Source organism: Giraffa tippelskirchi, chromosome 6 (genome assembly GCF_054371585.1).
Source record: "Giraffa tippelskirchi isolate mGirTip1 chromosome 6, T2T-mGirTip1v1.2.pri, whole genome shotgun sequence".
Taxonomy (NCBI): domain Eukaryota; kingdom Metazoa; phylum Chordata; class Mammalia; order Artiodactyla; family Giraffidae; genus Giraffa; species Giraffa tippelskirchi.
In genome coordinates this window covers 45,362,550-45,380,618 of record NC_137280.1, presented here as the reverse complement: position 1 = coordinate 45,380,618, position 18,069 = coordinate 45,362,550, and the positions used below count along the sequence as shown (strand labels likewise).

General features: G+C 37.5%; 1 protein-coding gene across 9 annotated transcripts in view; it reads left to right on the top strand.

The window, feature by feature from the left end:
* Window positions 1–16,388, top strand: part of C6H8orf34 (chromosome 6 C8orf34 homolog) — a 348,003-nt gene extending 331,615 nt beyond the window's left edge. For all 9 annotated transcript variants that reach the window (XM_081501834.1, XM_081501835.1, XM_081501831.1 and 6 more), the window contains 2 exons: window positions 12,252–12,311; window positions 16,067–16,388. In XM_081501834.1, coding sequence (XP_081357960.1) covers window positions 12,252–12,311; window positions 16,067–16,074 — 68 coding nt within the window. In that variant the 3' untranslated portion in view covers window positions 16,075–16,388. The remainder of the gene's footprint in view (window positions 1–12,251; window positions 12,312–16,066) is intronic.
* The last annotated feature ends 1,681 nt before the right edge of the window (window positions 16,389–18,069 follow it).

Below are 18,069 nucleotides of genomic sequence, written 5' to 3'. Positions count from 1 at the left end.
ACTGAGCACAGTGCTCATGTGATTTGCACAATGATTGGACCAAGTATTGACACATGCTGTGAACATTCCAGAAGTTTACAGCTTGGCTTAAATAGAGCCTCTAAGTCAACCAGAGGTGAGATCCTTATCAGATCTTTACTGAATAGATGCGTAACACTGAACATCTGCGTGGCCTTCTAGAGCTATACGGCTGTGTCAAGTTTTTGAAAACTTCCTGTGGACATGTCATTATTGTATTTTCTTTTTAATTTTTTGGTAAGTCTCTTGTTTGCCTCAGGCAGCTGCCATATAAAACTATTACCCCTGATTGTTTTTGACAAATGTTATACAGACAGAGTATCTCACTGAGTGAGGTAAAAAAAAAAAAAAAAAAAAGTGAAGCATTTCCATATAGGTCAAATAGTGACAAATCTCTAGGTATTTGGGAACTCTAAATCTGTTCTGCCCCCTCTAGTAAACCATAGGCTGCTTGTTTCATAGTTACCATTGTTGTGAGGATACTGATTTGCAAGGCTCCCACAGAACCAGAGAGAAGGATATTAATATTGGGTAAGTTAAAACACCGCATAGTCATTATTCCTATTGACACTCAACTGCTATTCTTTAATGAATGTTCTATGGATTATTGTAAGCCTTTCGCTAATTTCCAGAGTTTTTAAAAAGTTGATGTTAGTGATTTTTGCCTGTGTTACATTCTCATTGTATATTTAGACAAGCAGATTTTTTGAACTGTCTATACTCTCATTCAGGGCTTCCCTGGTGGCTCAGACTGTAAAGAATCCACCTGCAATCTGGGAGACCTGGATTTGATCCCTGGGTTGGGAAGATCCCCTGGAGCAGAGCGTGTCAACCCATTCCAGTATTCTTGCCTAGAGAATCCTATGGACAGAGGAGCCTGGCGGGCTACAGTCCATGGGGTCAAAAAGAGTCGGACATGACTGAACAACTAAGCACAGCACAGGACACACTCTCATTCTAGAAGTATTTCTCCTCTCCTATTTTTCTTGATTTTACAGCCTGGTTTTCTTTGTTTGCCCCCGGAGTATGATATCTTTGTAATGGATTATAGAATCAGACAGTATCTGCTTCTTTAAATCCAATCTCATGAAAAACTATTAAAAACAAATTTTTTATAAAATAAGTTTTGAGAAACTCTCGTTCAGTTCAGTTCAGTTGCTCAGTCATGTCCATTTCTTTGTGACCCCATGGAATGCCGCCCGCCAGACTTCCCTGTCCATCACCAACTCCCACAGCTTGCTCAAACTTATGTCCATAGAGTCAGTGATGGTATCCAACCATCTCATCCTCTTTCATCCCCTTCTCCTCCTGCCTTCAATATTTCCCAGCATCAGGGTCTTTTTAAATGAGTCAGCTCTTTGCATCAAGTGGTCTAAGTATTAGAGCTTCAGCTTCAGCATCAGTCCTTCTAATGAATATTCAGGACTGATTTCCTTTAGGATGGACTGGTTGGATCTCCTTGCAGTCCAAGGGACTCTCAAGAGTTTTCTCCAACACCACAGTTCAAAAGCATCAATTTTTCAGTGCTCAGCTTTGTTTATGGTCCAACTCTCACTTGATTACTGAAAAAACCATAACCTTGATTATATGGACCGTTGTCAGCAAAGGAATGTCTCTGCTTTTTATTGAGAAATTCTAGATATCATTATATTTGAGAGGCTCTCAATTGTAAGACATCTCTTTTCAAGAGGAGCAAGGCAACTCTACAATTCTAAGTAAACAGATCAAGTGTAACCAGCATCCTGGCTTAAAATAGGGGGAAATATTTTTCATTGTTGACTTGAAATACTATAGAGTCTCTTCTAAAATATTTACATAGTAAAGTCACCAGGTAGCCCCTGCTTGATTGTATTTATCCCAGTTTTTCTTTTTTTCATATTTACTGAAGTCCTTTTTGCAGAATGCCCATTAACTCCTATTTTCTAGAATGCCTGTAAATTGCAAAATGCCTATTAACTGCTGGAAGAACATGTATTCTCGGATTTTAGGAAGTGCAAACATAGTCTAATCCCCTCCATCTCAACTCTCTCAACTTAGTGGAGAAGAAATTGATGCTCTGAGAGCCTGTCATCTTGCCACATCATCCAGAAGCAGGAGCAGAACCAAGAGCTCCTGTTTGGGTCTAGTGATATTTACTTCCTTTTCCTCATCTTTCACTAATACCTCCCTTCTCTCCCTCTTACCAGGGGGTGACACAGTTTATGCTGTGACTCTTGAGAGCCAGAGTTTACTTAGGGCAGTAAGGAAGGCTATGGGATTCTACTGTCTACCCAGGATGTGGCCCAACTTCTCACCTTGAAGAAAAACCTTTGTTCTTCTTAACCTAACTTCTAGTCATTTCTTTCCAGGTAGTCACCCAAAATTCATATGTGCACAATGCTTGAGGCAGCGGTGTTAGGGTACCATGGCTGATTATCTTACCAGTCTCAAGATAAGGACTAACATTCTGTCAAATGAAGAGTAGAAGGGGTGGGTTGGGGAGCAATGGACTGTAGATAACTGAAAGACCCAAATGAGTTAACAGACAATTATGTTAAAGTGTCAGGGGTACATGATACTTGAAATTTTCAGGATTTTAATAGTATTAGGGACATGGCATCAGAAATACAGACTAGTATGTGGCTATACACACCTCAGGAGGTAAATAAGACAAGACTAACAAGACTTGTTGTTCAGTCGCTAAGTCACGTCTGATTCTTTGTGACCCCATGAACTGCAGCATGCCAGGCTTCCTGGTCCTTCACTATCTTCCTGAGTTTGCTCAAACTCATGTCCATTGAGTCAGTGATGCCATCAGTCCTTCCAATGAAAATTAAGGATTGATATCCTTTAGGATGGACTGGTTTGATCTCCTTGCTGTCCAAGGGACTCTCGACTCTTCTCCAGCACCACAGTTCAAAAGCATCAATTCTTTGGCACTCAGCCTTCTTTATGGTCCAACCATAAAGGAAAACCCCAGCTTTGATTATACGGACATTTGTCAGCAAAGTGATGGCTCTGTTTTTTAGTATACCGTCTCGGTTTGTCATAGCTATTCTTCCAAGGAGCAAGTTCTTTTAATTTCGTGGCTGTAGTCACCGTCTGCATTGAATTTGGAGCCTAAGAAAATTAAATCTGACACTGTTTCCTCATTTTCCCCATCTATTTGCCAAGAAGTGATGGGACTGGATACCATGATCTTCGTTTTTTGAACGTTGAATTTTAAGCCAGCTTTTTCACTCTCCTCTTTTACCTTTTTCAAAAGGCTCTTTAGTTCCTCTTCACTTTCTGCCATTAAAATGGTATCATCTGCATATCTGAGGTTATTGATATTTCTCCCAGCAATCTTGATTCCAGCTTGAGCTTCATCCAGCCTTGCATTTCGCATAATGTACTCTGCATATACTAGATACTTTGTTTTCCTTTAAAGGTCATGTATTTGTAGAGAAAAGACATGCACACACTAGAAACAACCAAGAATGAAGCAATAATATTAATCCAGTAGTAATAGCACAAGGATAATTAGAAAGACGAGATCTTAAATTTAAGAAAGACAAATACTTCTGGCAAACTATAGTAGGTTATTTTTGAAGACTAAAAAAAACTTGATAATTTTTTGTCTCACTTTTCATATTCAGCCTCCTCTGAGTGTACAGAAAATTCTAAAGCTTGTCCTAAAACATTTAGGGTATCTGAACTCATCCCAGGTAATAATTATTCTGAATTAAATATATCAACATTTGTATGTTTGGTATCTGTTATTATTACATAAATATTTAGCACACCCGCAAATGTGTCAACATATCTATGTTTTGTATCTGTTATTATCATAAATATTTAAGAATTAATATTTAACCGATAAATATAAAAGTAAGTTAATAATTACTGTTAATGATCTATAGAAACAAAGCATTCTCGTGTTAAAGTGAAATTTTTATTATAAACTGATTGTAGATAATTATTTTGGTGATAAATAAGTTTTTGCAATTTCTAGAAGCCAAGGCTCTGGATTATTCATGTGGCATTCTTCCTTGGAAATGCTTCCCACGTCTGTGGTAAAATTCTGAAATTATGAATGGTTCAATTGATTTCTAAGCTCCTAGAAAAATTTTAAAGGGTAACATTTAATAACATATAAAATTTAATCTCACCAAATAAACTATTATTAAGTATAAAGGAAAAATGTGTCAAGTTACTCAGCAATATACAAAGTTACATGCTTCAGACTACCTGCTTTGATTATTAAAACTTCCTTGTCACATGCAATAGCTGTCAGAAAATTTCATAACAGGTATCAGAAAAGTCTGTATTTAAACAAGACAGCTGAACTGTTCTTTTGAAATGCAGAATTCTTGGGATTGAAGTATCATGTGGAATTGAAATCTTGAAAATTGAAAGTAGAAGGTACATGGTCTGATTCTTTGTTATTTTGAAAAATCAAAATTAGAAATGAATAGCACATTTTTGACCATGGGGCAGTGTTTATACATTTTTCCTCCTACTTTAGATCTTCCTAAATTAAGGTATTAATTTTGAAAAAACTTTGCTATTTCAGAATGGCTTACTGCTTTTGTTTAAAGCCTATGTATATGCTCAAATTATACCACAGGCTATGTTTTCAAAGGACACTAAGGATTGTATATTTCTATATAGTAATATCTAAAGACAAGTGACTGTGAACTAGTAGCCTGTGAGCTAGGTTCATCTGCAGACATGCTTTATTTGGGTAGGATGGTATTTTGACATAAAAATAAACTTAAGCTAACATTTAGTTAGAATACATCAACGAAAAAATTCAGATATTCTTCTCTTTGAAAAACAAAAGATATATCAGTCTAGACTTGCCCTCATAGCAACAGCTAGCTTGAACTGCTTGCTTCATTCATTGACATTCCATTCCTGCCCTGGTCAGATTTCAGTTTGTTATCCCTGCTCTCAGATAGTGTCATGGGACTTCCTTGTTAGCCCAAATTGTCTCCCTCTAGCTGCCCAAGGTTTTTCTATTTACACTATCATACTGCCTAAAGTGTTACCATTTATGGAGTCCTTTCTGCTAACCAACAGCCTGTTTCACAATATACTCTATAGCGGTGATAGAATTAAGCCCACAAAAATTCACATATGGAACTTAGCGCAAATTAGTTTTGTCTTGTGGCTTTTACTTAATACTCAACTTGTATCTGTCTAGTGGGAAGAGGAGCTGTGATGATTTGGAGGGGAACTATTTACAGACAAACTATCTATGAGAAGGGCCTGAAGACAAGCAGAAAAGGTTTTCCACAATTAAAGATATTAATATATTAATAAGAAACCATGAGATGGGTAGGAGGAGTGGAGATGCAATATAGTCAAGACCCACATAATTGGTTGAGCTTCCCAGATGGCTCAGTGGTTAAAGAATCCACCTGCCAATGCAGGAGACTCGAGTTTGATCTGTGGGTCGAGAAGATCCCCTGGAGAAGGAAATGGTAATCCTCTCCAGTATTCTTGCCTGGAGAATCCCATGGACAGAGGGACCTGGTGGGCTACAGTCCATGGGGGTCACAAAAGAGTTGGACACGACTTAGCAACTAAACAACAACAGCAAACATGCTCAGGTAGGTGATGCACAAACAGGAAGATGATCACAATCCCAAAGGTTCTTCTCAAGTTGTGAGGGACTCAATTCTCCCATCAGGCTCCTTCAGCCAGGAGTCCTGCATTGGGAAGACAAGCTCTCAGAATGCCTGGCTTTGAAGGCTAGTGGGTGTTGGGTATGGGAGACCATAAGGGCCATTGGAAACAAAAACTTTGCTCTTAAAGGGCATGCACAAAATTTTGCACACTCTAAGACCCAGCTCAGAAACAATGATTTGAAAGGAGCCTGGCCTAAGCCCACTTTTTGACCTCTAAGGGTCTCCTGGAGAGGCAGGAGACAGGAGGCAACTGGGACCCCTCACCACCCTCCTCAAGGATATAGACGCTGGCTGGAAGAGGCCATTTGGGGAGCTTGTTCTAATACAAGGACACTGGTGCTGACAAGAGCCATTCTGAAGCCCTCCCTCTAGCGTATTAGCACTGGGGGCTTACCTATCCACCGATAGACTGGCAGTAGCCATAGGCCCCCTGGGCCAGGCAGCCAGGAGGTGCATCTACATTTAAGGTCCTTCCTTCGCCTGTGGTCCCCAGGCTTATAAATTGCAGAGAAGGGATTCACACTCAGTTATCCAATTCTCAGATTTTAACTCTCAGAGACACATTACATGGGGATAAAGGAGACTGGTATCCTTCAAGGTTCTCTGCCAAATACTTTTTGCCTTTTCCTTACTAACCAGGAATGATTTATCTTTCCACTTGTGAAGCTATAGCTCACTTTTCCGTTTTTCCTAATTATTATATGTCTTTTCCATTCAATATCTTGCCTTTAATACGCCTTGGCACTGAAGAGGAGAGAACGATTTTTGACCTCTCTCTTGGGTAGGCTTCTGGGTGGTGCCTGCTGCTCAGTCACTTCAGTCGTGTCCAACTCTTTGCGACCCCAAGGACTGCCAGGCTCCTCTGTCTATGGGATTCTCCAGGCAAGAATACTAAAATGGGTTGCCATGCCCTCCTCCAGGGGATCTTCCTGACCCAGGGATCGAACCCGCATCTCTTACGTCTAACCTGCATTGGAAAGTGGATTCTTTACTACCAGCGCCACCTGGGAAGCCCCCTCATTGGTGGTACAATTGTCTTATGCAATGCTCTTACATATTATCCCAGGCTGTGAGAGTTCATCTTATATCTACTAATTGGAGTACCTGCCACCATGCAGGGTTTGATCTCAACCAGCCTTATTATTTCATTCATCTTTTTCCTGCTACTTAAGACTCAAGTGCTTACTTTTCAAACTAAGTTTTCAAAAAAAAAATCCATGAATGAACTATTCCCTCCAGAAGATGCTGTATTTTCATTGTTTCAGTTAGACTAAAAGTTTACTTGCAAAATCTCTTAGGAAGTAATGGAATACTTGTTATTAGGGTCTGGCAAGAAGTCATAATCTGAAAATAGACACTGCAGCTTAAGAAATTATTTGTAATAATAGACATAATATAGAAGGTTATACAAATATAGAATAGGAGTACTAAGCACAGAATTTCAAAAATGTGGCATAATAAATCTTTTTCACTTAAACAATTAGCATACATTCTAATAGATATATAATTTAATAATAAATTGGAAAAATTGTCATATAGCCTAACAAACAAAACTCCAAAATCTATTTGGGGGATATATTTAGAATTATAGTATTCAGTTTCTCCTTAAAGTCTATTATGAGTCAGTGACATTTTAAAGCTCATATAGAAACGCATGTTTCTCTACAAAAGGAGAAAATGGAAAAGGACTGGCATTTATTACAGTTTTGTTGTTATGTGCTATGTAGTATCTCCTTTAATTCTTGTAACAACTTGATGTGTAAATGATATTACTGATTTTACAAACTCTTATTTGTTAAAAACCTTTCTCCAAGGATGTACAATTAGTAAGTACAATTTACATTCTAACTTAATCCAAAGCCATATGTTCTACTCTGAAATGTCATTTCATTTCTAAAAGCTTATAAAAAGGAGGGAGGGAGAAGGAATGTGTGTGTAGATAATATCAAGAAAGGAATTATTTTGCTGAGCACTGGAAGAGTTTGTATCAAAAAGAAAGGAAGAGTTTGTATCATAAAGAAAACACTATAAAACATGAAAATAAGGGAAAGTGACATATAAAGAAACAAGCAGTAATATATTTGAGTAGGAAATCTGCTTTTAATATAAACTTCAACTTGATTTAGTTATATTTACACTGTGCTCCAAATTATTATCTATAGGCAAAGTCATCCAGAAAATTAAGGGAGGCATATATGATAAACATAAAAATTAAAATTTTGACAGTATAAAATAAATAACATTTAGTAATTACATTAAGCACGTTTTCAGTCCCATAATATGCTATTAAAAATAGAACAACTGTTCAAAGCATGCTGCCAAATTTCTTCAAAATGACTTGTTTTGAAATATTGACTAAATATCCCAAAACTGTATATCCACTTTAGTATATTTAAACATTCTTCAGACCAAAAACAACTTTTCTCTATATTCATAAGGATAAATGACATGACTTTCCTCTTCATATTAGGACATAAAGGTTTATCCATTTGTTAACTTTTAAAATAATTTTCTGAGTTGCTTCAGTTGTGTCCCACTTTGCAACCCCATGGGCCCACCAGGCTCCTCTGTCCATGGGATTCTCCAGGCAAGAATACTGGAGCGGACTGCCATGCCCTTCTCTAGGGGATCTTCCAGACCCAGGGATCAAACTCAGTCTTTTATGTCTCCTACATTGGCAGGCGGGTTCCTTACCACTAGTGCCACCTAGGAAGCCCCTAGTTATATAAGGCTTTATAATTTATAAGTTGCATCCACATACTTAATTCCAAAAATAAACCTATTAGGGAAATTTTGGTCTTACTATTCTTATTTTACACTGTAAGTGTTTAACACATATTTATTTAATAAATATACATTCAGTACTTACTTAATAAATATTTACTGAATGAACTGAATGAATGGCTGAATGAATTTAGTTCAAATTGGTTAAGTGACTTGAAGATCACTTGAGCAGAGGCCAAGCCTCAGTCTCCTCTTCTGATTATTCAATGGTCATAATGTCTAGAAACATAGACAGATGTGTATCACGAGTGGTTTATTAGTATACATAGCAAAACACGATACATTCAGTGATATTTCCTATGTTCAGTGTGTTGTTTGTTTGTAGTGACGATGGTTCCATTAGAACTGCGATGAACATGGCACATTCATGCAGCATATCCAGCCATCTCTACATGTGCATTTGTGATGCATCGCCTCAGCTGATTGTTTGGCTGTTTTTCACTGAATAAACCACTCAAGAAGAAAGAATTACGGGTTCTAATCTGTAAACAAAAGTACTATCTTTATTAAGACACTCTTTACCTAGACTTTACAGCTACTCATGGCTTGTTCTTCCCCTCACCAAAGCTGCTTCATTTCTTATGTCCCCACGAGTTTGGGGAATATATTCTCCCCTGTACAGGCAGTCCTGATGCCCAGAGCACAGCAGTATACGGCTGGACGCTTAAGTCAGTTGCCGTACAAGGATGTTATGCCAAAGTTCAGTTCAGAAACTTGAGATCGATTACTTCTGCCTTTTAGCCCTGTTGTCCTTGGCCACTCTGCCTTGCCCCCATGGCCCCTATCAAAATAAAATCTTCTCATGTGTTTGTATTCTTAACCACTGTTGACATATTTCCCAGATCTTTCCACTGTGGCTTATGGAACAGGAATTTGATTTGCAAACTGATCACTTTGGTGCTATTCAAAGAACACTCTCCATGCCTTTATTGTCTTATTCAAAATGGTTCCTAGAAGACACTGCTTCCATTTTAGCCTTCACCAGGAAAAGCTGCTCCTTTCACTTGCCATGTATTAAGCACCATGACGTAGATTAATGTTCTACCTGAATGTTTTTTAGGCTCATGCCATTTGTCCTGCTGTCCTGTGTCTTTCCTTGTCACTATCATCTCATCAGTCACTTCTGTTCTTTCATGAAGGGTTGACATTTGGTTTATTGGTTTCCTTTCTACCACACTCTTATCATTAGAAAATTTTAACTTTCATTTGAGTTTAGTATCCAAAGTCTTACCATTAAAATTCCTTGGCCCTCTCCAGTCTAATGCTCTTCTAAGGCAGTGTAATTTTTTTTTTCTTATCAAATCCAAAATAGCATCCTACTCTAGGATTTTAGATTACTGTAGTCTACAGTCTGTCCCAAACATTTTATCTTTGAGATTCTCTAGTTTCTGTTAAACCCACATTTCCGTCTTACTTTAGTACCCAGACACATCATTACTCCTTTTTCTTCAAGTATGCCAGGCCACAGTTGACTTCAACCTAAAGTCCATGCTACACAGAACAGTGATATTCAGAGTGTGGTCCACACACAAGCTGCATCAGCCTTTCATGGGAGTTGTAAGAAATGCAATTTCCTTGGGCCTCACCCAATGTCTGCTAAGTCAGAAACTAATAGTGGACTCCAGCAATCTGTGTTTTAAAATCCTTCCAGATAATTCTGATATACAGAATTTAAGAGAACCACTAATACAGAGCATTAATTCAATTGCTCTCCTGCCAGGATATCTAATATCTTTGAGTGGTGAAGAATATTCAACTGTGAATGTATCATTATTCTAATTCAAAGCCTCTCTCTGTGTAAGATTTCAAAAAATTTATCAAGTTCTCCAGCTTTATTCAGCATCTACATATAAAGGTCGACACTTTCAATCCAAATGTTTGTGTAGTTCTTCTTCATCTAAATTTGAATTTTCTAAAACTGTCAAATGCCCAGTACTTAATGATACTTCCAGAGGTGCTTCCTTTATAACCCTCCTCTCTGCTGGACTCTGAGCGATGCTAACTGACTCAAGTCAGATGTATGAGAAGGGGTAAAGTCAGAATTTGAACTCAAATCTGAGTACAAAACTTATGCCTTCTCTTTGGTTACTGAGTTTTCTGTTTTGCACTGACATTCCTCTATTCTAGCTGAAGCAATATTTACAGCATATCTCTGTAGAATTTTAAAAAGTGAGTTATATGAAAATCTACTATCAGATAACTTTGATAAAATACCAGGTTAAATAGTTCTCTTTATTATAGGATTTCGAAGCCTTTAATATGCTTGTGTGTATTCTGAGCCTCCAAAAAAGCAGATGGTATGTTATTGTTGAAAAGTCTTTGATCAAGGAACCATTTGTGGATTATCTATATTAACACCTTGCAGGACTAGCATTCCAAAATCTGCTTTGGAAAACTTGAGTTTGATCTATTTCCTTTCTCTTCAAGAAATGTGAAGGCTTATCTCCCTTGCTGCCTTTATTTCATTTTCTTTGATCTTCTGTTTTTATTTCCCTGCTCTTTTTAAGTAGAATACTCATGTCCCCTTGTCCTACTAGGTTCTGCCCTTCTGCCTCAAGGATGCATTCAGAGGAATCACATTTAGCATATAATATTATGTGTGTAACATTATATCACTTTGTGGACAAAGGTCCATATAGTCAAAGCTATGGTTTTTCCAGTAGTCATGTACGGATGTGAGAGTTAGACCATGAAGACAGCTGTGTGTGCATGCTAAGCTGCTGCAGTTGTGTCTGACTCTTTGCAACCCCACGAACTATAGCCTGCCAGGCTTCTCTGTCCATGGGATTCTCCAGGCAAGAATACTGGAGTGGGTTGCTATGCCCTTCTCCAGGGGATTTTCCCGGCCCAGGGATCAAACTGATATCTCAAGACAACTGAGCACCAAAGAATTGCTGCTTTTGAATTGTGGTGCTGGAGAAGACCCATGAGAGTCCCTTGGATTGCAAGGAGATCAAATCAGTCAATTCTAAAGGAAATCAACCCTGAATATTCATTGGAAGGACTGATGCTGTAGCTGAAGTTCCAGTACTTTGACCACTTGATGCAAAGAGCCAATTCATTGGAAAAGATCTTGATGCTGGGAAAGATTAAAGGCAAAAGGAGAAGGAGGCGGCTGAGGATGAGATGATTAGATAGCATCACTGATTCAATGAACATGAATTTGAGCAAACTCAGGAAGACAGTAAAGGAGAGGGAGGCCTGGCATGCTGCAGTCCATGGGGTCGAAAAGAGACGACTTAGTGACTGAACAGCAACAACAACAAATATTATGTGGCAGACATTACAAATATAGTATATACATGTAAATACATACCACTTTATATAAATCTCATAATAATTTTGTGATGATTATGTTAAATTACGAATGTTATAGCATCATAATATGTGACATGTATATATCCAGACCTGAACATAGTGTGTTAGGGTAGTAGTCTGTAAAGCATGCCTTTGCTGCCAAACCCATGCTGGATGTAAGAATTATGACTATGATTAGACAGGATCTTCTTGCAATCCACATATATATTCATAGCACTTATCTTGAGGGGCCTTTTGCCCTAGTTTTTATTTAATATCAGAAAAAGTTTAAATTGAAAATGGCTTATGAAATGAGAATCAACACACTTAAATAGTTAAATTATGTATGATTGCCATCACTATATACTCAGAGTGTAGTTTTGATATTGATTTCAGTTAATCCTCATAAGAAATTGATCAAACCACAAAGGAACTGTGTTTCATTGACTTTTTTTTTTCCTGGTCCAGTACATTACCTCTTTTTCTTTCATTGTGCAGGTTCTGCCGATCTTCTTCTTTGTGTTCCGTGCTCTTCTTGTCCTGCACTGGTCTACTCCGGTATGTTTGCTCAGGGCACTTAATGTCAATGTCTGGTAATGATGGGCACCACTTAAAATGGCTCAGATCTAGATTTTTTAAAAAATACATAGTCTTCATGACCTATGATGAGAAAAAGATTTTCCTCCTCCATGATGTTTTCTCTTTCTTTTTGTGACATTCTGTGGATCTCAGGCTCCTCATTGAGTCTGTGTTCTCCTGTATGGAGGAAGTGGGTGAGGATTTTAAATCTCTTGTCCATGGCAGGAAGATCACTTTTAGATATATGTGAGATGCAAACATCTACCCTCTTTGTGCTAACCCTAACCCTAAGATACTATGAAATAAATCTTAGAGACATTGCATCTCAAAACAATTTCATATCCTAGAACATGAGGTTACTTTATGAACTGGATGTATAAAGATGAAAAATTCTCAGTTCTTCTCTCAAGGATGTTACCAGTAAGAGTAAAGCATTGAGTATGTCCTTAGCACTCATAGAATCATAAAAGATCAAAATAAGAAAGAATCTGAGAACGATCTACTTCTCTTCCCGTTTCACGCTCACCCCTTCTTTGCAATATCCCTACCAAATGGTTAACCATCTTCTATGTAATGGCGGTACACCACCTCCTGTGCTCTGCTGTAGTTGCTCAGTGACCCAGTCATTTTGTGTAAAAAATCACCTAAAGAAATCATTTCTGCAGTGTACCATTGTGTAGTTGTCAAAATACTATTATGTTCATTACACATGCTTTATGATAAAACTTGGATACTGTTTTATGATAAAACATGGAAAACATAAAAAATGGAAACAGTCTAATGGACAAGAAAGGAAGATTGATTTAAAAAATTACAGCAATCTGTATATTGGGATTCATTATATGGTGCATCTGTTATGAAAAATGAGATGTGTTAACTCAATACATACATAGATTTTTACTGATATTAACTTTTTCTATCTAGTCATGTCTTATATATTCTGATGTGTAAACATTTTTATAATATTGTTTTATAAAAAAGTGAGTCATAGGGCAGTATACTAGATACAATTCATTTTTTGTTTTGTATAATGCATAGACACATACACAATCATATACAGTTGGTCCTTGAACAGTGTGGGTATTAGCGCATTGATTCTTCTTATAGTTGAAAGTCCGTGTATAACTTCACAGTCAGCCCTCCGTATCTGTGATTTCACATCTGTGGATTCAGTATCTTGGATTGTGTAATACTGTAGTACATATTTATCAGAAAAAATGCATGTAAGTGGACCTGCACAGTTCACACCTATCTTTTTCAAGGGTCAGCTGTATTTACATCTACAAAATATTGTCTGTATAGTTTTAAAAGGTCTTGAAAAGCTATCTGTACCCCTATGTTCATTGCAACATTATTTACAATAACCAGTGTATAGATAAAAACCTAAATATCTATTAATAGATGAATAGATTAATAAAATGTGGTGTATATATATACATGTATATGTAGTGTTAGTTGCTCAGTCGTGTCCGACTCTTTGCAACCCCATGGATTGTAACCCGCTAGGCTCCTCTGTCCATGGGATTCTCCAGGCAAGAATATTGAAGAGGGTTGCCATTCTCTTCTCCAAAAGATCTTCCCAACCCAGGAATCAAGCCCAGGTCTCCTGCATTGTGAGCAGATTTCTTTACCATCTGAGCTACAGGGAAGTGTATATATATATATGCACACACACACACATATATATACATATATATACACATACACATACACACAATGGAATATTATTCAGCCATAACAAATAATGAAATCTTGCCATTCGCAACAACATGGATAGAACTTGAAGTCATTATGTTAAGTTAAATTATTCAGACAGAGAAAAACAAAAACCACATCACCTCATCTATATGTGGAATCTAAACAAAACGAAACACCAAACTCATAGATATAGAGAACAAATTGGTGGTTACCAGAGGCCAAGAGTGGGTGAAATGGATGAAGGTAGTTGAAAAGTACAGAATTCCAGTTATAAAATAAATCTTGGGGACATCAGGTACAGCATGGTGACCACAAACAACAAACATGAATTTCTTATGTTGTTAAAAATATTTAAAACCTACTTTAAAAGAAACCACTCTCCTATTTTGTCCCAAAAGCTGAATCCTTGTAGCTGCATTCTTTCTGGTTCTGTCTTTTCATTTCACAAACAAAAACCATATCTCCCTTCTACATAATAACTCTACCATTGCAGGGATGTGAAGATCATGTGATTTTCTTTCTTGAGCCTTAAAATATTCTTTGCATGACATACATGCATACTGCCCTTCAGTCTAAGAGATTTAAATGTGTAAACTCATTCATCTGATTTATATTAAGGAAAGGCCTACGATGACTCAGGAGCTATGACAAAGAAGGACACATCACTGTCACAGGTGATGTCACAGCTTGTGTGTGTGTTATTCTCTCAATCGTGTCTGACTCTTTGCGACCCCATGAACTGTAGCCTGTCAGGTTCCTCTGTCCGTGGAATTCTCCAGGCTAGAATACTGGAGTAGGTAGCCATTGCCTTCTCCAGGGGATCTTCCCGACCCAGGGATCGAAACCCTGTCTCCTACATTGCAGGCAGATTCTTTATCATCTGAGCCACCAGAGAATCCCCAGTGTCACAGCTTACTTGATGATAAAGTCACACATTATATTATTATTCACATGCAACTCTGATGATTACTCTTATGTGAGCATTAGGATTAGGTAAGTGCATGCAGCTGGAGAATGCTAGCTTGACTAGTGGTCAGGAACCCTGAGAAAATGGTCTTTAAGACCTGAAGGATGGGACTTCCCTGATCAGTGCAGGGGGTGCTGGTTCAACCCCTGATTCGGGAGCTAAGATCCCGTATGCCTCATGGTCAGAAAACCAAAATAGAGAAACGGAAGCAATATTGTAGCAAATTAAATAAGGACTTTAAAAATGGTCCTCATCAAGAATAAAAAAAAAGCCCTAAAGGAGAGAGTGAGATAAAAGAGTTGGCAAGGTTAGTTGGGATAAGTGGAATATTCTAGATAAAGGAGAAGTATGCACACAGATAACCCAACTCCCTTCTTCCTTACCTCTTGTCCTCCCTTCCTCCTTTCTCTTCCATCAAACAACTACTTACTAATCAAACACCACACACAAAGGATTCTTTCAAGTCCTGTGAGTCATTCAGAGATTAATATCCTTCTTTCAATGTGTTTATGATCTAGTCAGTGAATATTAAATATAACTCAGGTAAAAAGCATTAAAAAACATATAAAATATTCTTGAAAAAAAAAAAATATTCTTGAAGCATGGACGTATTCCCTTGACATTCTAGTCATATTTTTCTGGGAAAAAAAGCAGTTCTTTCAATCAAGAAGTGTGGAAAGATAATTTCAGTGCCAAAGTGGAACAGACTGACTCACTTTATGCTGCTCTAGTTTTCCAAATTCAGTCTCAGAATTCCTTCAAGGAGAGTAATTGTGTACATACGTTGCAGGTATTTCTCATTGGCACAGATAGGAGGGAAGTCCATCTATTTTACCAGTCCAAGTTATCTTTGCATATTATATATGCAAAGATATTGTATACAGGTACCAGAAATGGACATAATGGCAATTAAATATGGTTACTAGAGGTAGTACTCTAAGGTCAATGCCACTGTAAAAGTTCAGATGGAGTAGAGGAAAGCATGAAAATCCCAATCTTTCTTTTTCACATGTTGCGCTATAGACATATCATTAAGTGCATCTTCTTTTGTTTTCTTTCTCTCCTACAGGTCTGTGAAGCAGGCAGAAGAAGTTACAAGTGGTCCTTAAAGAAATGGCAATTAATCAAATCCTTATGTATAGTTCTAACTTTATTTACTACGTGTAATCATTTAGAGAATGGTTATTTTTATAATATCAATAATAAACAAGTACTCTTGTAACCAGGGGGTGCCTAAGTATGTAATCAACAAAACACTAACCCTGGCAAAGGATTCTGGGGTGGTCAGGCTGCCTGCTGCCTTTTGACATGGTTAGCGTCCCAGATTTAGATTACTTTATACCTAGTTATTAAGATTACTATTTGATACATTAAATATTGCCTGATTCAAATAACTTTGCTTAAAATTTTTCTGTATTTTAACTTGTCTAGGGTTTTCTACTTCTTATATTTTTATAATATTTTCTCATTTTTTAGATTAATAAACATTATACTTATCGACACGTGCCAAGATAAGCCATTTAGGTCTCTCCGGGAGTTAGCTATCGTGTCATCACCTGCCATATGTATTTTTGTGCAGCAGCAAGAGGCGTGTTCTCCACCACTGCCCCTTCCTCTGATTATCCTCCCTATTCCTACCAAAACAAATAATTGATATCTTAATTCCATAAAATAGATCAATAAGGAATGAAATGCATGGACCAAAGCATATGCAGTGAAATTGTTTGACCATTTATCCAATCATTGAACCCAATTAAGATTATCCATTTTAAATTTGATATATGCCCGCTTTTGGAATGTGTTATGCGTTGATGCTACTAAGTGAATGGAACTAAGTACATTTTATTTAGCTTATCGTCTGTTTTATCTGACTTGTTGTAATCTAAGTTTACTTTCTGGACCTTTAAGGCATACAGTTAAATTATAAAACTGCGTGTACAACTGTCAAAGAAACAAACATTAAAGGCCAGAACATGACTAAAGAATAAACAAAGAAATTCTGATTGTATGAATGAAGTCAGAGTCCTAAATTAAATAATATAATAAACCTTCTTATATTAACATTTTTGTGTACATAGAAATGCATGAGACTAATTTTCATAAAAGTTGTTGTTTTTTTGGGGGGGTGGGGAGTAGAAACAAATTAAAGGCTTAGAAACCAGTTTATTTTTGAGCAGAAAAGAGAGAAGGCATGAGAGTAAGTTTATGGGACCACACCACTCCTTTATTTAAAAATCCTTACCATGAAGAATATCTTCAAAAAAGTTCTAAGAATACAAATGTTCTCCCTTTTGAGAACTGACTTTCTTTAAAACACATTACCCCAGTGCCTTCATCTGAGCCAGACTTCCCTCCAGCCATCACTTGGTCAGTTTTTGTCCACCTCTTGTCTTCTGACCTTTTCCTAGAGACAGTCACCCTACTAAGTGCCATATCAAACTCAGAAATCAGATCCACTAGGCCATCAGAGTGTATATTCCTGGAAATGCTACCACTAGACATGAATTAAAGTGGCAAGGACAGATTTTATTCCATGATAAGTTACTTCAATAGAGAAGAGGGTTCAGCATGAACTGAACTCAACTTCGATTTGTATGAAGTGACTGGATGTTTTAAAGGGAATGAGGGAGGAGGGATGAGGGATGTCTAGGACTTGAGCCGGAGTCAGGGAAATGGAAATTTATTAAAAGCAGTAAGGGGAGTTGATCCATGTGAAACCATCTGATTTTGCTAACTGGTACTCATGGAAGTTTGACTTCCATCTTCCCTCAGAGACTGAGTGATAGGCACTCTATTTTCAGGTCAGCTGGAACAAAGAGTAGATTCTTTCGTCAGCTTGTGCTTTCCCAGACAGGGACATATAGGGGGTGTGGAATTATCCTATGATGCCTTGACTTAGAAACTATGTTTGTATTTGTTCAAGCTTTTTAATGGGGTGTAGGATTAGGTGGATAAAATCATACCTACTGAGAGTCTCTACTTTTTATTGGCCAGGGTTGAGGCTGGTCAAGAAGAGGGCTCAGGGACTTCCTTGGTGGTTCAGTGGTTAAGAATCTGCCTTCCAATACAGAG